This window comes from Neophocaena asiaeorientalis, unplaced genomic scaffold (genome assembly GCF_003031525.2).
Source record: "Neophocaena asiaeorientalis asiaeorientalis breed wild unplaced genomic scaffold, Neophocaena_asiaeorientalis_V1.1 scaffold46, whole genome shotgun sequence".
NCBI lineage: Eukaryota > Metazoa > Chordata > Mammalia > Artiodactyla > Phocoenidae > Neophocaena > Neophocaena asiaeorientalis.
Window position 1 is genome coordinate 13,050,723 of NW_020175393.1, and position 24,515 is coordinate 13,075,237.

At 43.8% G+C, this 24,515-nt stretch overlaps 1 protein-coding gene across 1 annotated transcript in view; it reads right to left on the bottom strand.

The window, feature by feature from the left end:
* Positions 1-24,515, bottom strand: part of TNFRSF21 (TNF receptor superfamily member 21) — a 66,935-nt gene that overhangs the window by 29,044 nt on the left and 13,376 nt on the right. The window contains exons 2-3 of the mRNA XM_024766008.1: positions 18,292-18,943; positions 16,257-16,751 (exon numbers count right to left, since the gene is read on the bottom strand). Of these exons, the coding sequence (XP_024621776.1) occupies positions 16,257-16,751; positions 18,292-18,943 (1,147 nt within the window). The remainder of the gene's footprint in view (positions 1-16,256; positions 16,752-18,291; positions 18,944-24,515) is intronic.

Sequence of the window (24,515 nt, forward strand, 5' to 3'; positions counted from 1 at the left end):
AAAAAAAAAAAAAAGAATGAAATAGTGTTATTTGAGCAACATGGGTGGGCCTAGAGATTATCATACTAAGTGAAGTGAGACAGAGAAGACAAATACCATGTGATACCACTTATATGTGGAATCTAAAATATGACACAAATGAACTTATTTACAAAACAGAAACAGACTCACAGATGTGGAAAACAAACTTATGGTTACCAAAGGGGAAAGGGAGTGAGGGAGGAATAAATTAGGAGTTTTGGATTAGCAGAAACAAACTACTATATATACAATAGATAAACAACAACGTCCTACTGTATAGCACAGGGAACTATATTCAGTATCTTATAATAAGCTATAATGGAAAAGAATATATATGTGTATAACTGAATCACTTTGCTATACACCAGAAACTAACAACACTGTAAATCAACTACACTTCAATTTAAAAGGAAACTTGAAAAAAAGTCTTTAAAACATTTACTACTCAAAAAAAAAAAAAAAAAACGGGGGGGGGGGAATTCCCTGGCGGTCCAATGGTTAGGACTCTGTGCTTCCACTGCAAGGAGTACGGGTTCAATCCCTGGTCAGGGAACTAAGATGCCACAGGGTGAGGCCAAAAAAAAAAAAAAAATGAAGTCAAGTTCCCAAGTGAAACTTGGGGAAGAAAGCAAAAGAAGAGAAGAGGAGCTTACTGTGATGGTTAATTGAATTTTTCAATTAACTAGAGGTTAGTTGGGCGGGAAAGAAAAAAACCTTTTTTGCTCCAATCAGTTGTTGGGGAAAATATTTATAAAATGAGCTATCAACTTTTGCCTGAGAAAAGAGCAATAACAATTCCCGAAATTTCCTTGTAAATGGAGGAATTTGTGGTTCCTCCATGGAAACCCTTCCTCTGCCACGCAATCCCATTGAAGCAGATGACTTGGAAGACTTGCGTGTACATCCTGAACCAACCCCCTGAAAATGGTTTCGGAAAGTAAGTTCCTGGTAGCAGGCTGCTTTCTTGTCAACTGTAAAAGTAGAATGCCACAGATTGAGACCCGACTGTACTTCCCACACTATTTTCCCCGGCAGTGTGAAATACACTTGAACCCGCTGTTTTCCAGTTTTCATAGCAATGTTTAGACAGATACAGAGCTTCTGATTTCAAGCAAACAGACACCTCAAAAAACAACATGTCTTATTTAAAACCCCGCAGGTAACTTTCAGAAGCAAGCCAGCTCTTTGTGGTTGGTGTGGTCGATTCTTCCAAACACCAAAAGGCTTCTTAGCCCCCGAATCTTAATTTAGGTCAAGTTAACGAAGGCCCACAGTGTCTTACATGGAAACATGACTGTTTTCTTGTATGTGGGCCCTTTGCTCAAATCTTCGTAGTGCCAGTGACAGTGCGGCTTTGGGCAAACCACTAACTGTCATGTTCATTTCCTCATTTGTACAATGGGAGATACTCAGTGTGGTCCCTGGGGATGAGCTGATTAACATTTTCTATAGAGTGGATTTATTTTTGGAAGTACCCCATCATTATAAATGTTCCATACACTGGGCACTACAACTTAAGACTAAATGCATTTCTGATGGAAACACACAGGCTTTATAGAGTAATTACAGAGTTTAAAAGGCTTACGCTTAACAATAGCTCCTTCTTCCAAAAGCCAGTATTTATACTTTTTTTCTGCCACAAAATTAAAAAAAAAAAAGGAAAACACGAAGAATGGGTGCAATGAGATTTTCCTTCAACTAAAATTGACTGGAGGCTAAATTTTAGGTCCACGAATCAGGTTTCACCTTATTCTTTTACTATGTAAACATGGAGTCAACTTTTGTGAACCAGCCTGGATCAACAAGGTTCCTCACCACGGGCCCCTCCCACTTCGGAGCTGATAAATACAAAGGCAACCACTACCTCCGGAGACCCCAGCCTCTCAGCCTAGCACAGGATCACAAACCACAGCAGGAGGAGGGAAGACCAGTCTGAACCAGCCCACGACTTTGGTGTACCCTGCCCCCGACCCCACTATCGCCACCAAAGGGAAAAGAAAAACCTGCGGAATATTTCAAGAGTATTTGTTGGGCAGCCACCGTGTGTTAACGTTGTTTGCTGGACTGAAAGCCCTTGGGAGATTTTCAGACAAAGAGTTTAGCACCAAGAAAATGAAGTCACACTGATGAAGTACAAAATCTGATGGGATCTGAAAGTGCTCTTCGTTTAGAAAACACGTTTCAGGCAAAACTAAACAATACAACTATAGGGCAAAGCAGTAGAATGATTAAACTAAATTGAGATAGCTACCGTTGGGGAGGGAGCAAGATACGGTAGCTGTCCCCTACTGGATAGGTGCACAGAGGGGACTTCAAAGGTATTCCTGAGGTTCAATTTCCTAAGCTGGATGGTGGGGAAATGGGTCTTCTTTTTATTTTATTATTGTATTTGATATTTATGTTATTATTCCTTTTAAAGCTACATACATATATATAACACACATATATAGATATATTTGCATATACTTCATACCTATACATACTATGATGTGGGATACATAATTTTTTTAATGTTTAATTTAATTGGTGAGGAATCTCATGTAGAAAGGTTAGTGACTAGTTCAAGGTTGCCCAGCTAGTTAGTGGTACCTCTGTTGTGGTTAATAGGGAATATGGTATCGCAGAGGAACATTGCTATTCACTGGAATTATGCTCCTAGGGCACAGTCCACATATGAATGCACTCGGCATAGACCATGGTGTGTGTACTTCTTCCTGGCCTGTTATTACTGACCAAGCAGATGCTTGGAAAGTTTTTCTTTAGGGCTAGCAAGTGTAGTTCTTTCCTTTAAAACTAAGGTACCCTTTTTTTTTTAAAAAAGAAGGAAGTTTCAGCAAGCTTTTTCTATACAGGACAAGAATAAGTATTTTAGGCTTTGAGAACCATACAGTCTCTGTTGCAAGTTCTCAACTCTGTTGTTAGGTGACAGCGGCCATAAGCAGTACAAATGAGCCCACGTGCTAAAGTTCTCCAACCCCTGAAACTGTAGCAATTTCAAGAGACCACAGCTAGACTGTCAAACGGCAGAAAGATTTAGAAAAGCATTGTTAAAGAAACACAAACACACACAAAGCCTCCCAAATGAAGCCTCCTACCCCAATGATCAATCTCAATGTGAAATGATAGTAAAATAGAGACCAAATCTCTGCGTGGCTGGGTGCCCTACTCATCTGTCCATCAGCGTTCCAACAATTTTCATCTAGAATGGAGACAGTCACCATGTGTTGAATTAATCTAACTTGTTTAGCGTGATGCCAAATCTCTTTTTTTCTTAGGTTGAAAAGCTATACAACCATCAACGCACAGAAGTGCTGACTGATAGGCAACGAGCTTAACTTCCCTTTTCTTGTGATGGCAGGTCCTGGAGCTCTGGAGAATGGCTGAAGTTTCCAAAGAAGTCATGACGCAGCCAAGCCCTATAAACCAGGGGCTGTACTTGCCAGGGGCTGTGTATGCGAAGGTGGTTCTGGCACCAGGGAAATGGCTTGTGACTTTTAAGATGCAGGTAGTAGAAAGATCATAAACTTGCTAATCCCAAGATACAGTTTCAAACTCCATGACTTGTAACTTGTGTGACATGGGGCAAATGACCTCTAAGATTTCGGTGTACTCACCAGTAAAACGAAAATACCATCTCTTATCTCATAGGCTGGGTAAGGAGATGTACGGGGTCAAGTATTAAACCTGTAAAGCACTTTGGTTCTCCTTCCTCTGTCCCCTCCATTTCTGGACAAGAGTCACTGGGGCAACGAAGCTGACAGGCGGGAGGAGTTCTGCATAGACATCGGTTTTAGCACCAGGACCACAGGCGCTGAACAATGAGGCCGGGCACCAGCATCCTCGCCTCCTGGGTTTTTCAGAACCTCACCAGTATGTGTCCGAAGGGGCACCTCTGCACAAGAGGGGCACCACCCACAGAAAGACACATGTGAGAGGTCAACGCTGCCCCCCGCCACACACAGGGCATCATAACAGGACTCGGGGGGTTCTTCCGAATGAGCGGACTCTGCCCAGCTCTGCTGTGAGGGAGCTCAAGGAAAAGGCACGAGGTGAGCAGTTGGGTTATTGTGGAAGACATGGCATTTTCCCATGCGTTATAAAACCCTGAATCAGATATAATCTGGGTGACAACCCTCATCGGAGGCTCAATGTCAACGTCAGTATGCAAAAAAAGTTCCTCCTCTTTTAATACGAACCTGAATTGACCTTTTCAAGAGAAGGTATTAACGCTCCTTCCTTTTGGAGATAAATATCTGAAATGAGTGCCATCATTCAGAAGCCATGGTAGGGCTTCCCTGGTGGTTGAGAGTCCGCCTGCCGATGCAGGGGACACGGGTTTGTGCCCCGGTCCGGGAGGATCCCACATGCCGTGGAGCGGCTGGGCCCGTGAGCAATGGCCGCTGAGCCTGCACGTCCGGAGCCTGTGCTCCCCAAGGGGAGAGGCCACATCAGTGAGAGGCCCGCGTACCGCAAAAAAAAAAAAAAAAAAGTCTGGCTTTAGCATGCCATGATGGCCTTCCCTGTACAATGGTCATGTCCTCAGAGATGCCGTTTCTGGCCACCTTCTGCCCGAGCCCCATGTCTGCTTCGATCACCATTATCCCCAGCTACTCCCGGAGCCTAGCACATAACAAAAGTACAATGAAGATCTCTGATTGAATGAGTGAATGAATGAATGAATGAGAGCCTTTTTACATCCCTCCCCTCTTGCCTGAACCTCCTCCCCACCATTTGTTATCCCATTAGCCCCTGTAACTTAAGTCCCTGAAAATGAGAGGGACCAAATGCACATCCTTGCTGTGTAGCCCTGCCAGATCTACAGTCTCTATGATGACAAGAAGAAAGGCCCACGTGTGGCTGCCAGTGGGGGAAACGTGGGCTTCCTGGCACAGGAACCCAGCCGTTGTGCAATAGCCTCTCCCTCTGCTGGCGCCCTCTTCCCATCGAGGGCGGTCCACTGAATCCATGTGAGGGCCCAGAGCTCACGAGGCAAAGAGGTCCCACCATGGCGGAAACCTCCTCCAGAGATAAGCTATCCAGGCCACGGTCTGGCTGGCCTGATAACATAGTAAATGCTCCTAAAAGCAACAACCCCACATGTGCATGGTTTTTTTTTTTGCAGTAACCAGCATGTCATAGGATGGTTAAAACATGCTATAATCAGGACTTCCCTGGCGGTCCAGAGTTTAAGACTCTACGATTCCATTGTAGGGGGCGTGGGTTCGATCCCTGGTCAAGGAACTAAGATCCCACGTGGCCAAAAACAAAAACAAAAGGCAAAAAACATACTATATCTAAAGTGATCACTCCCAAAGTATCACACAGGAAACTGCTTCATCCACGCCAGGAACTTGGTTGGCCCCAAGTTAAAAATACTCCTTCCCTATTGCGGTAAAAAGTTGGAGGAACTGTTTAGATTTCATCTGAAACCCCAAAAGCTGAATTCATCAGCATCTTGTTGAAGGTTCAATAGGCAATCATTACAAGCTCAGATGAATCTCGGGAGCCGCTAAAAACCACCGTGCAAAGGTCTCGTGGTTAATGGAAGAACTGTTTACCAAGGGCAAACTCTATCAAAGCAGTAGGAATGGAAGATATAAATTTCACTGAGGCTGGGAGGACAAAACTAATAACCTTTTCTTTCATTCCAGGAGGAAAACAAAACAACACAAAATGCCCTCTTCCTCCCTGTCTCAGCCTCTGTATGAAGCTGTTCGTTTATTCATATAATGAAAACGTACTGAGCCCTTACTGAGCACCAGACACGATTCTGGGCATTGCGGACGTGGCAGCGAATGAGACAAAACAAAATCCTTTTTCCTGGTGAAGTCTGCATTCTGTTGGGGAACGCGGGAAGTAATAAAATATTCCATACGTTGCACAGCCAGGAGTGCTAAGGAGTAAAAGACAACAGGGGAAGGGGACCGAGGGGGCAGGGCTGCAATTTTAGACATGGGGCCTTCTCCCTGATATCTCAAAGAAGGCTCCACTGAGCTAACGTTGGAATCGAGCCCTAATGGAGGTAAGGGAGCAAGTCCTGCGGAGGGAACCGCAGGTAGAAAGGGAGGATGGGTGCTGGCATGTACAAAGAGGGCAGGAAGACCAGTGTGGTTGCAACAGTGAGTGGCGGGGAGTGTGGTGGGCGTCAGAGGCTAGATACGAATGGCCAGGAGGGGAGTACAGATTGCACTGGGCTTTCAGGCTGCCGCTCCCCGTGCAGTGAAAAGTCACTGGGGATTCTGACGTTTCAAGGACAGGACTGCCGCGATGTGACTTACATGGAACAGGATCACTCTGGCCGTTGTGAAAAGAATAAACTAAAAGGGGCACAGGCAGAAGTGGAGCAACCAGTTCAGAGGCCATGGCAATGATCCAGGAGGGAGGTGACAGTGCCTTCGGGCCAGGGTGGTGGCTGTGGAAATGAGGGCAAATGGTGGCCTTCTGCATCTATTTTGAAGGTAGTGCTGATTGGATTGGCTAATGGCTTGAATATGGGGTGAGAAAGCAGGAAAGGAGTTAAGGATGATGCTAAGGTTTTGCTCGGAGGAGCAGGAAGACCAGCGGGGCCATTTTCTGCGCTGGGCAACTGATGTGAGCAGCACAGTTCGGGATTCAGGTTTTCACATCTTAAGTGGGAGGTGCCTCTTGGACATCTGGGTCCATCAGGCAGGTGGGAGGCTATCTGTATGTTGAGTTCGGGTACAAGATCCAGGCTGGGTAGATACACTTGGGAATTAGCAGAAGATAGATGGCATTTAAAGCCATGGGTCACCCACGGAAGGGGTGTGTGAGGGTAGAAAAGAGGGTTGAGTCCTGAGCCCCGGGGCTCTCCATTATTCAGAGGTGGGGTCCAAGAGGAGGAAATAGCCAAGGAGCTGGAGAAGGAACAGCCAGAGAGGTGGGAGGAGAGCGAGAGAGGGTGGAGTCCAGGAAGCCAAAGGAAGGAAGTGTTTCAGGAAGAAGGGAACCAAGGGACCCAGTAGGCCGTAGAGGAAAACTCAGAACCGAACAATGCAGTGAGAATAGTGCTGTCAGACTATGTGGAAAAGAAGCCAGATTGGGGCTAAAACATTGCTACCATATTTTAGAGGTGCTAAAACATCTAAATGCACTTTTTAAAAACTGAAATATAGTTGATTTACAGTGTTCCAGGTATATAGCAAAGTGATTCAGATATAGACTGATAGATAGATAGATAGGTATTCTTTTTCAGATTCTTTTCCCTTGTAGATTATTACAAGATATTGAATATAGTTCCCTGTGCTATACAATAGTAGGTCCTTGTTGGTTATCTATTTTATATACAGTAGTATGTACCTGTTAATCCCAAATTCTCAGTTTATCGCTCCCCCACTCCTTCCCCCTTTGGTAACCACAGATTTGTTCTCCAAATCTGTGAGTCTAATTCTGTTTTGTAGATAAGTTCATTTGTATCAGCGTTTTAGATTCCACGTGTAAGTGATATATATGTTTTTGACCAGTGCCTTTCCGTAGCTTGGTTGCAGTGTGCTTTCTTCCTTAGTGGTGTATAAAATAATGGTGCGTCTCACAATCAGTGGTGTCTTAGATTTGACGAAATATAGTAAGAACTATTATTTTTTTAATTTATAAACTTGAACCCGCCTAATTTTTACAACCTGACATACCATCAACAACCTAATACGTCAAATTCTGTTCATACGCTGCAAGGGTAACGACCAATTACTCGTGAAGAACAAAATCAACAGAATTAGAGAGATTCCTCCTTCTCTGTAAAATCTGCTTACATAATACCTGACCAGGTTGATTCAAGGACACTCATTTGTAAGGATTTTCTTTTCTACTTGCATTTTAGCCCTACGTGGGGAAAATGCTTATGTGTTTTTCAGTATCCCAAACAGCTTAAATTCAAAAGCTGTTCAATAAATTAGAGAAAAAAATATACATTTAAAACATAAACACCTGTCCTCTAAAGCCTAGAGGAAGAAGCCATTGGTGGGTGGGCCTGGGGAGGACAACAGCCTTCCAAGGGCAAAGGCAACACCTTTCTTTTTTTTTAACAAAGTGAATCAGTTATACATATACATATGTTCCCATATCTCTTCCCTCTTGCATCTCCCTCCCACCATCCCTATCCCACCCCTCCAGGCGGGTCACAAAGCACCGAGCTGATCTCTCTGTGCTATGCGGCTGCTTCCCACTAGCTAGCTACCTTAAGTTTGGTAGTGTATATATATGTCCATGCCTCTCTCTCACTTTCTCACAGCTTACCTTTCCCCCTCCCCATATCCTCAAGTAGGTCTGGGTCTTTTATTCCTGTCTTACCCCTAGGTTCTTCGTGACATTTTTTTTTCTTAAATTCTATATATATATATATGTGTTAGCATACGGTATTTGTCTTTCTCTTTCTGACTTACTTCACTCTGTATGACAGACTCTAGACTCTGTGCACGAGATAATGCTTTTGAGGCTGTCGCAATAAGAGGCTTTTCTACTGCAGTGGTTGTGTGTGCTTTATAATTCTCAAACATCTTAGAGGTTCAACCGAAAGGTGCCATCGGCTGGAAGTAGCATTACCAGAAGCAAAGGTGGCAAAGACCGGGGTTGGGGAGCACGGGATGGAGAACAGCCTGCCTGTTCCTGCCTGCTCCCAGAAAATGACTGCGGCCCTGGGGGCAGAGCAAGGGCACAGCAACCTCTTAAATGGAATAATCTGCTCCCTTCAGCCCGGCTTCCCGGTGTTTACACTTCAAGTCTACTTCCCGTAGGAAATTTGGGCTGACAGACAGGATGACTGTCTAGAATTTGGAGTCCAGGAGCCTTTTGGCAAAGGGAGGAGGGTTTCTTTGGTTGCAGCTGCTGCTGTCTGGGGCTGAGAAAACTACCACCAAGTTCAACAGATGTGAGTTCCAATTAGCACGACTCCATCACCTCTGACTTATCTGAAACAGCCTTTATGTTTTCAAACAGCCCTCAGAGCCTTCAGCCATTGGGTATCTGGCTTTAGAATTTTTCCATTTCAAGCAATCCAAGAAAACAGTGAAAAGTAGGAAATCGGGGTGACTTCTATGGAGGAAAACTCATTATTGGTGACAATTTTTCAGTTGTTTTATTTCAGAACAAGCTGGGTTTTGCTAAGGGAAATAAATTTTTCTTGATTGAGCACAATTTTAAAAAATCAACCACAGAAACTAGAAATTTCTAACATTGGAAAAATTAAAATCCAGATTCCAAGAACCAGAAAAATAAATCCAGATTCTAAGAATCAAGGGGCAGTGTCCAGAGTCAGATCAGTGCCTGGGTTTAAAGCGTAGCACTGCCCTTTTGTAGCTGTGCGACCTCGGGCAAGTGATTCTCTGTACCTCAGTTTTCCCACCTGTAAAATGGCCATGATAGTGGCCTACCTCATATGGTTAAGAAAATTAAGTTAATATTTATAAAAAATGCTTAGAACAGGATATGGCATTCAGTAAGCGCGATACAAGTCTTTGTTAAAGAAAAGTAGACAATGAAAACTTAATGGTAGCAGAAACCTTTCTTATAAGGTTAGAAAATTATATTAGTAAGTCACGGTTTAGTCCATCTTTTGCACCCCAAAATCACCTCAAGATCTTGCCTATGTGGGTGGTAGCAAACACTCCCTAATCTCACTTTAGAAAAATGGAAAGTGGAAAAGTACTTATTATTGAATTCCTAATGCACTTCATTCGTTCTTCATTTCTCAACACTGCTTATGGTGGTTTTAATAATTCAGGCAAAATGTTAGGTCATTCCCAAAACCTGATGTTGTTCCAATGCATCCAAGGCACACATGTCAGTTACTCAGCATCTGTCCCTAACCAACCCCCGCAACTTCGGGGAAATATTTATAAGAGACACACAATCACAATTCCGCTCTTACAATTCGATGGCATCTTCCTGCTTCCCCTCGAAAGAGGATGAAGTCTGCAGAGTTGCAAAACCGAGGGATGGTTTTCCTTCATAAAGCCCCAATAAAAACCACTTCTCCCACACGGGGCCAATCCTAAAGAAGGAAGCAGTTTTTCTCAGCCTATTGCTGGGTTTTGTAAGGAACCAGAATTCTGGGAGGAAAGGAAGCATTTATTCTCAGCCTATTGTTGGGATTTGTAGGGACCCAGAACTGAGAACATGGTCGTTACGGAGTAAAACCTAAAGACCACAGAGATGGGAGGGGATGTGTATCTGCTTGTTTGCTGGGTAAGGCAGGATGATGTCCTGTTTTGCTTTGCTTGAGCAGTGAGTTGTGGATGGGGGAAAGGATGGAAGAAATAAAAAATATATTACCAGAAACTCAAGATCTAAAATAGAGCTCAGTGCCAGGACAATATCTGAACCTTTTAAGTAAGTGCACTAAGCCAATTCTGTCCTGTTCCTTAAGCAGCATTGTTTTCCCTAAGAACAGTCTTTAGGTACAGATTGGGACGTCAAAGTTATGCAAAAACATGGATGGACCTAGAGATGACCATACTAAGTGAAGCAAGTCACACAGAGAAAGACAAATACCGTATAATATCACTTATATGTGAAATCTAAAAAAATGATACAAATGAACTAATGAACTTATTTATGAAACAGAAACAGACTCACAGACATAGAAAACAAAGTTATGGTTACCGAAGGGGAAAGGGTGAGGGAGGGATAAATTAGGAGTTTGGGTTTAACAGATACAGACTACCATAGGACCTAATGTATAGCACAGGGAACTATATTCAATACCTTATAATAACCTATAATGGAAAAGAATCTAAGAAAGAATATAGATAGATAGGTAGATAGATAGGTAGACAGGTAGATAGATAGATAGATATAACCAAATCACTTTGCTGTACCAGAAACTAACACAACATTGTAAATCAACTATACTCCAATAAAAAAAATTTTTTTTAATTTAAAAATTAAAAAAAAAGAAATAGCATCTTAGTATCTCGTTCTACAGAATGAGCCCTTTGCCTTTTTGCTGCTGCAGGTACAAAACGGTCTGCTTGAGAAAACATCCACCAGCTACCTTCACAATCCCTTTTGCGTCCACTGAAAGGAGACGCTGTCTTTATACAACACGTGCTTTAAGAAACTACACAGGGAAGGATTACTGTCCCTGTCAAATGCTTCCGATCTCCCTAAGATCCAGGACTATGAATGTGCTCATCAGGAACTAAGTGCAGTTTAAACAAGGTAAGTCCAATTCCTTTGTCTCTCACCCTTTTTTCCCCTCATTTTTCTTCATAGCCTGAAGTCTGAAAGAAAAAGGGAATGCGGCTGAAGAGAGAGACATTGTCCGTTTTTTGCTCCCTTTCTCACTGTCCAGAACCTCCTCCACAAGTATTTCAGGGCAATTTCCACGCCTCACCTGCTTTCCAAACTTCCCCTCAAAATCCCAAGGGCAACGGGGCTGCTGGGAACCCAACTTCATACTCATCACAAACAGTTACAGGTCACAAATAGGAAGAGAGAGAAGTGGGGAAGGCAGAAGGGAGGAGAGGAACAAAGGAAGGAAAGTCAACAGCAAGGACCCATATTAGAAACAGCACCGAGAGAATGGCACTGGCTCCCATTCTCAAGCCATCTCTGTCCTTAACTGGGACAGGACCACACTGTTCTGTATGATCCATAATCCTAACGAAGTGAATGAGGTGACTGTTTTAAGATCACTTGAGACTTTCTCAGTGCAATGGATGGCCAGTGCGTACACGCTAAGTGTCACTCTCCTTACTTTGGTGCTTTTTGTTTCCAAAGCGATCAGACCAAAAAAATATTGTTTTTCGTGTAAATTCCCAAATAACATGAACCCACATTAATCTTTAAGTTGAACAATTTGGACCCCCACTTGCCCCATTATGCTTGGGTTATGTTATCAAAAGAACTAAAATTTTTAAAAACGACAAAAAGGGACTTCCCTGGTGGCACAATGGTTAGGAGCCCTCCTGCCAATGCAGGGGACATGGGTTCGAGCCCTGGTCCGGGAAGATCTCACATGCCACAGAGCAACTAAGCCTGTGTGTCACAACTACTGAGCCTGCGCTCTAGAGCCTGCAAGCCACAACTACAGAGCCCGTGGGTCACAGCTACTGAAGCCCGCATGCCTACAGCCCGTGCTTCCAACAAGAGAAGCCACTGCAATGAGAAGCCCGAGCACTGCAACAAAGAGCAGCCCCTGCTCGCCGCAACTAGAGAAAGCCCGCGCTCAGCAACAAAGACCCAACGTAGCCAAAAAGAAAAAGACAAAAACATGGCACATTAAGCATTAACAATAGACTTACATCTTGATGATACTTGGACCTAGTAATAAACTCTTAAATAAATTCTGAATGGACATTCAATTCCTGCTGCTGAAAAGGGCATACTACAGAAAACCACAGTACAGTCCCAATCTACCAACAGAAAATTGCTATGACTCCAGAAAGGAAGGAAACATACAAAATGCCACAGCCCCTCAGTCTCCCATCCTCCTGGCCACATAAGGTCTCGTCATGTGTTTCCAAAACTAGGATTCCATGGAAGTAGGGAGGCAGTTTTGTGGAGTCCAACTTTAAAACCGTAAACCCACGGAAGGCAGAGAGGGATGAGTGGAACCAAAAGAGGCTCTTGTTGGTGAGAAAGATGGGAACCACTGGGCTGGCTTCACAGTGCTGGGGGTCTACAAGGCATTCAGGAGCACGGCACCATCTGTTTAAGGTGGGTAAGGGTTAAGTGAGGTCCTACACGACCTCTTATACAGAATACACAGGACTAGGCGATTTTATCCCCACCCTCATCCTCTTGAACAATTCAGTGTGAAATGGACAAGGACCAGAAAACGATCTTATTATACAGGATTATCTGCTGCCCAGAACTCACTGCAATCAGATCAACACGGTATTGTTTCCAGAGGCCTCTCTGAGCACCTGGAATGGTTTTTCTGAAACAGAACCTCCCTTTGTTATGGGATTTTACCTGGGTGTACCTTTGAGAATAGCAATTTGGAAACAGACCTTCCTTTAAAAAACACCTTAAACATAAACTTCCCAATGCAAAATCCCGGGGAAAAAGGTTAAACTACTGGGAGAGATAATAACGTCTGAGCGAGACGACTGTGATTTAGTTGGAAAAGTGTATTGCTGAAATACTGCTTTCTCGGAAGGTAGGCTCAGGTTTTGTTTAATTTGGCACTTCCATTCTTTCTACAAAATAGGATTGCTTCAAGGACACAGACATAGTAGTTTACAAGGTTACAGTGGCCATAAGAATGCCTAAGATCATGGTATTAAATTGCTTTCTGCTGCTGGACCAGATTTACTTCTACAACTCCCTGTGTTCTCAAGAATTCTGAAAACTGCACTGCAAGAGAGTTTAGAACTATAGCTGACCATAATCTAATCTATAAATCCAGCTACTAAAGTAATGGAGTCGTTTCTTTAATAAAGTGAGGGCTTCCCTGGTGGCGCAGTGGTTAAGAATCCGCCTGTCAACGCAGGGGACATGGGTTCGATCCCTGGTCTGGGAAGATCCCACATGCCCTGAGGCACCTAAGCCCGTGCGCGCCACAGCTACTAAGCCTGTGGTCTAGAGCCCTCAAGCCACAACTACTGAGCCCGCGTGCTGCAAATACTAAAGCCTGTGTGCCTGGAGCCCATGCTCTGCAACAGGAGAAGACACCACCAGTGAGAAGCCCGCACACCGCAACGAAGAGTAGCCCCGGCTCGCCACAACTAGAGAAAGCCCGCGTGCAGCAACGAAGACTCACGCATCCAAAAATAAAATAAATAAATTTATTAAAAAATAAAATGAATAATGAGAGGAGAGTTCCAAATATTTACATAATTAAGCACAATGTGAACACTGTTTTCTGCTAATTAGATATATTAGAACAAGTGTTCTGCCTGGCCACCTTAAAGGACAATTTAATGAAATATAGGATCCTAGGCAGGATCCTATACCAGAGCAAAAAGTATGCTGTTTATCAAGGGCCTTACTGGGTCAACTGACAACTATGGAATATGGACAGCAAATTAAAATATTGTATCCATGTTAAATTTACTGAAGTTGAAAACTGTGCTGGTTTTTTAAGAGAATATCCTTACTGTTAGGAAATACATACTGAAGAATCTAGGCATAAATGGTCATAAAATGGTTCAGAAAAATTATTTTATGTCTGTATATATGTACATATACATGCTATATATTGTGTACTATGGAACATTATATTATATAACATTATATATAACACAGATTATTCTACATGGCACATTTTATAATATAAAATTTATATTTTTATAGAAAGAGAGCACATGATAATGCAAAAGGGCAAAATGTTAACAATAGGTCAATCTGGGCACAGGTATATAGATATTCTTTGTACTATTTTTGTAATTTTTCCATACGTTTGAGATTATATCCAAATAAAAATTTTTTATTAAAAAGGAGGAAGAATTGGAGCCTCGCTTGCCCAGATGGTTGCCTGCAAAGGGTTGTTTTATTCAAGTCTGTATAGGCTCATCCCAAGTCGGAGGTTCACCCCAGTCTGACTTTCACTTGGTTTGATCGTTCATACAAATTAGCAAAAAGAAGCAAAATGAGTTGTTCTTTTAAACTTTCTCTACATTTCTGATTACAAAAGTAGCATGTCCTTATCATAGAAAATTTGGGGAAAAGACAGAAAACTAATAAAGAAGGAAAAAAATCCACATAAATCTCACCAAATCCCACCAACCTGGAAGAAACATCATTGTCATTTTGGCATATTTCCTTCAGTCTTTATTCCCAAATTTTAAGAGAACTAGGATAATATTCTATAAAGTGTGTAGTGTGGAGCTTTTTTTTTTCCCATTCTTTAACCTAGTATAAACATTTTCCTATGTCATGGGTAAAAAGTAAAAAACTCCATAATAAAATCTTCAATGTCAACATAGTACTCTACTATATAGATATGCCATAATTTACATAGCCATTTCCCTAAAACCAGCCCTTTGAGTATTTCCAGTTTTTATTTATTACAAATAATGCTGAATTAAAAGTTCAAGATCTTTGTGCTTCAATTTTTTTTTAATATTTCTGGTTTATATCTTTATGATAGATTCACAAAAATAGAATTGCTGGGCCAGAGAGTATAAACATTTTTAAGACTCAATACAAAAGGCCAAACCACCTTTTAGGAAGTTAAGCTTACCCCTTTACCTTTTTTTTTGTTTGTTTTTTGTTTGTTTGTTTTGCGGTACGTGGGCCTCTCACTGCCGTGGCCTCTCCCGTTGCGGAGCACAGGCTCCGGACGCGCAGGCTCAGCGGCCACGGCTCACGAACCCAGCCGCTCCGCGGCATGTGGGATCTTCTCGGACCGGGGCATGAACCCGCGTCCCCTGCATCGGCAGGAGGACTCTCAACCACTGCGCAACCAGGGAAGCCCACCCCTTTATCTTTAAGGAAAACGATCCCAAATGGGATTATCAAAACTTTGAGCTGAAATATCATTTAATATTAAAGAAAGGGAAGTTACTGCCACAGTCTGAAAACTGTAGTCTTCAGATCACACTTAGCTGCTAGAACAAGTTCTATAAGCTATTTTTTGCCCTCAAAAGAGGAAGAACTGAAAATTCCAGCCTATATCCATACACACTGACAACTAGGAAAAAGATACAGGGCCCAGCCTCAGATGATAACCGATATACTAAGCTTTGAGTGTCTAAAACCCAAAAGACCTTTCGATCTTCCTGATAGAAATGCGATCCTAAAAATATAAGGGGGGGAAAAGGACATGTGAGAAAAGTGATAGGAACCTGAAAGCAAGGTTCAAATTCAACAAGGCAAATTTAAGACAAGTTGTTTTTTTCCTCCCTCAATTTTCTGAGCAGTCTCCTGTGAAGAAGCAAGGGCTCCGAAGTCAGGAGACATGGATTCAGTCCCATCCGTCCCGAACAAAAGACTCCCCTGGGTCAACACAGCCAAACCTCTCTGAACTTGATTCCCTCACTTGTTAAATGATGAGGTTGAACAAAGTCCCTAAAGGTCACTCTCATGTCTCTGATGCCAAAACACTGTCCTCTAAATGTGCCACGGGGACAGGTGGCAGAGGAGTTATTCTCTCTGATCGTTATTGTGTCGAATGCTGACCACCTCCTTTTACGGAACGCGACTGAGATCAAACAGCACTTGGTACTCAAAGGAGATTCCAGAAACTTTGCATTTCCCATTCCTTCCGCCCACAGGGACTAGGGAGGGAGAGGCGGGGGATCTGGAAGCAAGGGGAAAAGATGGGGGAGGCTTACCGTGGCCGTTGCAGTAGTAGATCCACTTCTCCCGGTGCTGGGTGGGGGTCATGGATTTCTTGAGCCCCGCCTTTTCCACAATGGTGCTGGGATCCTGCCGGGGCCCCTTCTTCAGAGTCCTCGAGCTTTTCCGGATACTGCACACCACTATGACCACGAGCACCAGCAGCAGGAAAAGCACAATCATCCACGGCAGATGCTCATTGACGTCAAAAGGCTTGTGTGGGCTCTGCCTGGGATGGCCCCTCTTGAGGCCTTTGATGGGCGTGCTGGACTTCTCGCCCCCAGTGGCCTCCATGGACGGCAGCAGCTTCAGGATGTGTCTGTGGTGGGGGCCTTGCTGGTGGTGGACTACCTGGAGGTTTGGGAGGGTCTTGTTCATACCTTCCTCCCCCTTCGCTGAGCTTGTGTTCTCAGGGACTGTCCCTTCCTGGATGCCACTCGGCACCTTTGGTCTAACAGAGGCAGAAGAGTTGGATTCTGTTGAGTTCATGCCTAGAAAAAAAGAGTAAGGAGGGGGGAAGAGCTTTTCTATATGTGGGGCTCTATACATTCCCTCCTCTTCCTAGTCATCTCCAAACCAGGCCAGATAATCCAAGAAAAGACGACCTTTGGAGCTTAAGAATAAATGGCATTGTACATTTTCATAAAGACCCTGATAGCACCTTTATGGAGAAGGTAAAAACTCAGCTTAACAGCTAAACTCACTTCCTCGTGTCAAAACCATCCTCAGGGATCCAGTGTCTGAGCTTCACAGCAGCTTCTCCTGTGCTGCTTATACTGGGTCAACCCTTAATTGTTTTGATTATTCAGAAAACTAGTTCCAATTGAATTCCTTTGTCCTTTAGTTTCTTTATTGCTACTCTCCCACCAGTTGGCTATTTCACGATGCAGTGGTAAAATGGAGAATATGACTAAAATAAAGAAAAGAGCTCGAACTCCAGTCTAAGTCTGACTAGTGAAAGGTTCAGTGAGACAGGTCAGTGAGTACAATCAGGCAGGACTTGCTTAGTACGTGCTGGTGATAAGAGGAACAAGATTTGGGCAGGCAGCTCAGTGGACTGCTTTCGGAGAAGCTTCCACAAGCATTCTCTATTAAGGAGTGAAAGCCTGGGAATTTGAGTCCCAAGAGACAGGACCTGGCCTGAATCAACCCCTGAGGAAACCTGGGCAGGTCATGGGATCTCTCTGAGGTTGTTTCTTCATTTCAACTGGCAGCTGTGAGAAGGCCCTCCTTATGGAGTCATCGGGAAGGTCAAACGTAACCACACGTGAGAGTCTGCTGGAAAGCACAGCTCACACTGGCTGTCATCTCATGAAAATTAAATTTAATCAAAAAGGACATGAAAATAAAAACAATGTTATTCTTGCCTGAGGTTCAAAATGAGTTCTGAGGAAAACTGGGATACACTTAATGGAGGACATAAAGTCCTTTGAAAAAAAGAAATTCTTTTCTAGATGTGAACGCTAGTTACCTTCAATGTGACACGGATGTGCTTGTTTCCTGAAGCTTCTGCCTTACTGTCCTTTTCTGGCCCACCTCAGATCCAACATTAATCCCTCCCTTCCAGATGTCATGGTATTTTTCTCCCCTTCTCCTTCTGACCTTCAGGCTGTGTCTCCCCAGGATTGACTGGGTGTTGGAAAACTTTTAATCTAGAAGGGACCTTAAAACAGCTAAATCACTCATTTATGGTGTCATACGATTGACAAGTTTGCAACCAAGGCCTGGAGAAGTTCAGTGACTTCCATAAGGCCACACGCTGACCTTGTTTCTCTCAGTTTTTATTTTCTAGCTTGATGTCACCTAGTTCTCAGATACTTGCCCCCCCCGATAGATAACTTCTGAGTCTCAATGTTTCTAACAGGTCCAAAGAAGCTAGACTTTAAATAGCCACAAAACGCAAGCCCTTTCTTCAAGGGGTGACTTTGGAATAGACCAGATGGAGAAAATATCCTGGGTCCAAGCCCATTCTCGGTACCTCCACGGAGCACAAAGCCTTCCTCACATACATAACTCATGAGGTTAAGTTACCTTTGGGAACATAAGTGGAGGAAGGGACTTCGTGGGGTTCCACGTGCTCAGGGCGGGAAAGGCTGATGGTGCCAGGGGAAGGAGGGGCGGTGCTGGAGAGGGGCGGGAGCGTGCCACAGACGTTGTCTGCCTCCTTGGTCCCCAGCCTGATCACCACCAGGTTCTGACTCAGACAGTCTGTGTATGCTCTGCATCTCATCACACTGGAAGGCACATCAGAGAAGGTCCCCCGAGCACACTGCTTACACCGCACGTCCTCCGTCTCCGTCCCCTTCTTCCGCACCCCCCAACCCACAGGGCACACCGTGTGGGGGGCGCAGGTAGCATTTGACTGGAACATGCCAGGTGGGCAAGTGCATTCTCGGTCAGTCAAGGCAGCACAAGGTAATTTCTCAATCATCGGCCGGGGGCACGGCTGACTACACTCGTGGCATTTCTCAATGCCGTTCTCGTGTCTGGTAAAGGTCCCCGTGGGGCAGCTGCTGCAGACACGCAGGCTTGTGTTGGTACAGTGCTCAGACACATAGGTTCCTGCCGGACACTTGTCGCAGGTAAGCACCTGGCCGGTGACACGATCGACATGGTGGTATTTGCCAATGAGACTTGGGGCCTTCTGTTCCGGCTGAGCCCTGGTGGTACTGAGGAATCCAAGCTGAAAGAAAGAAAAAGCAGGTGGGGGGACAAAAACCAAGAAGGTGTTACACGGGAAGAGGAGGAGAAAGGATGGAAGAATCCCAACCCCACCATCATCATCATTCCCATGAAAGGTCTGACCCGTTCTGTACCCTTTTAAGACTGCGGCTGCAACATAACAGAGAGAGAAAAACAGACTCCAGTTCCGTATGGGGGCCTGATCTCCTGGCTGTGGAGCTTTGGTTTTGTTGCCTGACCTTTGTATTAGCTTCCTTTTTTTCCATCTATAAAATGAAGTTGACAGTACCTCTCGAACTGATTGTAAAATCAATGGAGAATATGAATGTGAAAGCACTTTGGGACTCACATTAAAAACGCTACACAGAAGTCAAAATTCTAATGCAAGAGGAAAAGAACTTGCTGAATAGTGTCCTCCTTCTATGACCCAAAGGTTGCGTGGCCATTTCTTGATACCAGGACAAGTCAGCCGAGAAGCAGCATGGCAAATATTTGAGCTGCTACTTCCCTAACAGGTGACCCGGTTGGAGTTGACCAATAGACAAAGGTAAATGTTTTTTGTTTGTATTTTGTAAAACAGAGGCAGGCCCTTGGCATTCTTAACGGGCTTTAAATAACAGAATTAATGTTTTTAGATGCACATCCTGTTTGTTGAGCCTCCGAAGGCCACAGTCAACCTGCTGCCACCTAGGAGCCCAAGCACAAAGCTTGGGGAGGATGGCAGTCAAGTTCAAAAACAGTATTTAAGGGACTTCCCTGGTGGCACAGTGGTTAAGAATCTGCCTGCCAATGCAGGGGACACGGGTTTGAGCCCTGGTCTGGGAAGATCCCACACAGCGCGGAGCAACTAAACCCGTGGCCACAACTACTGAGCCTGAGCTCTAGAGCCTGCGTGCCACAACTACTGAGCTCATGTGCTGCCACTACTGAAGCCCGCGCGCCTAGAGCCCGTGCTCCACAACAAGAATAAGCCACTGCAATGAGAAGCCCATGTACCGCAACAAAGTGCAGCCCGCTTGCCACAACTGGGGAAAGCCCACACATAGCAACGAAGACCCCATGCAGCCAAAAATAAATAAATTATTTTAAAAAAAAACAGTATTTAAGAATGTTCCCTATAAAATGTAAAGACAAATTTAGATGATACCGAAAATCCGATGTTAGGGAAAACACCTGAATCGAGAGACACAGTCACTGAGAAAAGTTCAGGAGAACAGGAGCCAGAAAACCTGAACCTGGCTCTCCCTGATCAAGATCCTTACTTCTCTCCTTGATACAGAGGCAGGGAAACTAAATCAGAGCTTCAGACAGAGACTCGGGCCTCAAACGCAGCATCAAAATTACCTGAGCAGTTTTTTAAAAGTCCACCTCCCCAGCCCATCACCTGGTATCACGTGGATCTGCAGTGTGGCCAGGAATCTGTTTTGGTTTGGTTCGGTTTGCTTGTTAAGCTTTCCAAGTGATTCTCATCCCCAACTAAGTTTTAGACCCCCTGAACCACGACGGGCCTCCTGGGGCTCTCATCACCTATGATTCTGAGACAGCTCAGTTCCACGGTCAGAGCCCTTCCCTCTGCCTCTCACCCAACCTGGCACTTTTTACTGTTTTAATATTCCTCTTTTTTAATGATTATTTTTATAACAAAAATAAACATTCTTGTAACAATTTTAATAATTATGAAATAGAGTGAAATGTTTAAGTCTTTGCTCAAATCCACCCATTCCCCAGAGAAACACACTGTTCATTCTGGTGTGCACCGTTCCAGACCATTTTCTGAGCATTTACACATAAAACACACATACATGCTTTCAGTTGACCAGTTCAGCTACTTTGGGTTTGGGTTTGGTTTACGTATATAAAGGGGACAGGCCATACCCACTATTCACAGTGACTTGCTTTTGTTCACCTCCTAATACCGCATCGCTGAAATCTTTCCATGTCTGAACACATAGGTACTTCCTTCTCTATAATGGTCAAGCTCTCTTCAACAGTATGGATATGCCTTTGAACATGCGCATGGTAAAGAATTTAGAGATACTTCCTACTAAGGACATGTAGATTGCTTCTCTGTCCATGTGTCAGTGCACGCATGTGTCTTTCTATAATCCATATTCGCCTCCTTCCCTTCCCACACAACACCCCAGTTTCCCTTTTCTTTCCTTCTCATCCCAAATGACAGCTACAACTATGCTGCCCTCAGGCTTTTGAGAACCCCTTTCTTCAAGGACCAAAGAAGTCTCCATACAACCCATAACTAGGAACCCCTCACTCCTTCTCCTCTTTATTACTATGAATTTACTAGATACGTACTTTCAGCCTACGAGAGCACCAGACCTGAAATACAAAGAATACCTGGGCAAAGATTTAGAGAACAGAGGACTTGTGTTCTTGTCCAGACTCTGCCTTAAGATCAATTGGACCCGGTTTTACATGCCTGTAAAATTATCAGGTTGGACTAGGTTGTATTCAGCTCTAACCTTCAAGGTGTCTGTGATTGGTTATCAAGTTCCACCTTCTCTACGAAGCCTTTACAACCATTCCTAGACACCCAGATGCCAAGCCGATGAGCAAATTCTTCAACACATTTCCTGTTTCTTCTGTTCATCATGTTGGTGCCTAACGACATATTGCCTTGTAATGTTAGTTGATGGCTTCCTCAGTGTTTATACTTATCTTCCCATACTGATTATAAGCAGCTCGAGGCCAGGGTCAACCACGTAGATTGCATTTCCTTCCTTGCTCAACCACCTGTGACGAAGATCATGGAAATGATAAACAAAGCATCCTCTGAGCCAAGGGTCAGCAAGCTACACGCCCCCTGTTCCTGTAAATAAGTGTTACGGGAACCTAGGCATACATTCAGGTATTGTCTATGGCTGCTTTCATGCTATTAACGGCAGAGCTGGATAGTTGCAATAGAGACCATACGGCTGCAAACTTAAAGTATTTACTATCTGGATCTTTACAGGAAAGAAAAAGAAAAAAAAGAAGCCTGCCAATACCTGTACTCAGCAGTCAAAAGAAATGTCCAAAAATTCAGGGACCAGGAGCTCACTCACAGAAACACTCATACCTCCTCGGAGAGTCCAGCAGAGTATGGAGTTCGTGGCTTCCTTTCTTGACACCCATTCCAACTGACAGGCCAAATCTGATCCTTCCATCCCCTGCTTAAAACTCTCAATGGCTCCCCATATGACTTACGACGGAATGCAAAACCTTTACCAGAGTTAGGGCTTACTTGGAAATGCCATCCCTGCCCTCCCCTCCCCAACTTAAAACTGGTCTCATATTCTCCCCTCATATACATTTTTTTAGGCTAATAAATGTTTTATTTTTTTTAATTTATTTTATTGAAATATAGTTGACTTACTATATTGTGTTGTGTTAATTTCTGCCGTCCAGCAAAGTGACTCAGTTATACATATATATACATCCTTTTCATATTCTTTTCCAGTATGCTTTATCACAGGATATTGAATACAGTTCCCTGTGCTATGCAGTAAGACCTTGTTGTTTATCCATCCCCTCGTTCCTGTTTTTCCTATACGACCACCTTTATTTTGTAGTTACACATTCATCTGCTTAGTGTTGTCTTCCCCTCTGGACCACAAGCTCCATGAGGATAAGAATAGACTCTGTTACATTCTGATGCTCTCCAAGTCCTTGAGGACAGTACCCAGTGTGTGGTGTAACTGGCGAGGGTTTGCTGGCTAAATGAATGAATGGCTTTGCAGACCGTAAGTAATTAGAAGCAGCAAAGTAGAGGGTGGGGATGGAAGAGGTTGCTGGGCATGAGCACGGATATAAAGGCAAGTGAGAGAAAACCAAAATGCCTCCACCACGTAGCCATCATCACTCAAGAGATAAAGCAGGTTGGCACCTTTCGGTGGAAAGGCAACTAGTTTCGCCTCCAAAGCCCCTGAGGATATCACTCTGTTTTAACAGAACCAAAACTGGCTTATAAGAATTATGCTTTGTGTGGTGCTTAAGATGACAAGCAAATGTAACGAAGAATTTTAAATACCTCTCCTTCATTTCATAAAAAGATTACACTAACTTGGTGCTTGGAATTATAAGCAGTGTAATGAGATTATTCTCCGGAAGTCACCTATGTCCCTCTTAGCTTCAACTTTAGTTATTTGAAAAATTTCATGTACTTAGGACACTTATTTCACCACCAATCATGGTTAAATGAGCAAATATCAGTGTACCACCCCAAACTGTACAGGATATGGGAGCACTGTAAATACTTAGGAAGTGATTAAAAGGGAAAACCCAAGACAAAGCAAATTTCAAAGGAGGGAAGAGGTAGCTCTAAAACGACCAGCTATAAAGGCCTCCACACTCACCTTGGTGATACACATCACACCTGTCCTGTTATATCGCTTCTACTCTAGGGCACAGAGATGGACCCAAGAGGCACCAGCTGTGCTGATACATGTCAGAATGTGCTGATACATGTCAGAATACTGATGCCTATTTCTCTTTAACAATTCTTATCCCGTGACGTTGTCCTTCAAACAAATGGGGAAAAAAGTCCACGCAGTTTATAAGTACAACGTGTTTATGTCATTCTTGTTCCCTATCAAATTCCAATCACTTTTCATGGAAAATGAGCAAACTCAAGACAGTGACAAACTTTTGTCTATTCGTAAGGGATCAGCAGGAAGACCACTTGTGAGTTTGCTATAGAAAATTGTTCAATGCTGCCTAAAATTAGTACATCAAAAGGAATCTCCGCTACTGTGGATACGATAACAAAGAAAAGGGAACCAAGTTATTCCTGAGATGGTGACTATAAGACATACTAATAGATGCTCAAACAGCAAAAAGCAGGCAGGTAGAAACACCCCCAGAAGTTCTTACCGTTTTATTTTCAGCATCACATTAAATTTGTAATCGCAAGACACTGACTGCTGGGAATTCTCTAGACTTGAAGAAAGAAAAAGAATGTACAAAGAGAAAGGCACCAGGGATAAAGCTTCTACAAAGCACGGACAGACCTGTTCTCAGTTGTGTTATATAAATTTGGCTGGCTCTGGCACTGCCTACTATCCTCTCTGATATAAAAAAGCCTTCTGTTGCTAGGGTAAAAGCAGGGACTGCTGTTAAAGCTGGCAAATCTAGAGAATGCTGAGGCTAGAATGTGCTGACAACAGGACCGGAAGGAGGCAAGCTCGGGGGACCCAGGGGAAAAGGGAAAAAAATGGGCAAGACTGAACTAACCCGGATGCTGTCTTCCCTGGAACCTACAATGCAGAAGAGTGTGTACTCAGCCTTCAGGCCTTGGACCACAGAAACGCATCTCCCTCCATCCATCACGATGGCTAGTTCTATAGGCTAAGACCCCCACCTACGTGGAGAAGCCAACTTATAAATAAGACAGGTAAAGGTGTAGGGGAAACATGCCTCTGGGCTCACTAAGAATTTATAGAATCCTCATACAAACCAAGGCAAAACTAACAGCACCAGCCAGGCCAGCAACTCCAGCCTGAAAGTATAAACAAAACCTAATTTAGCTTGAAGCATCTGAGCAAGCCCAGCTCTACCAGATCTTGATTTGGAGCTGGGAG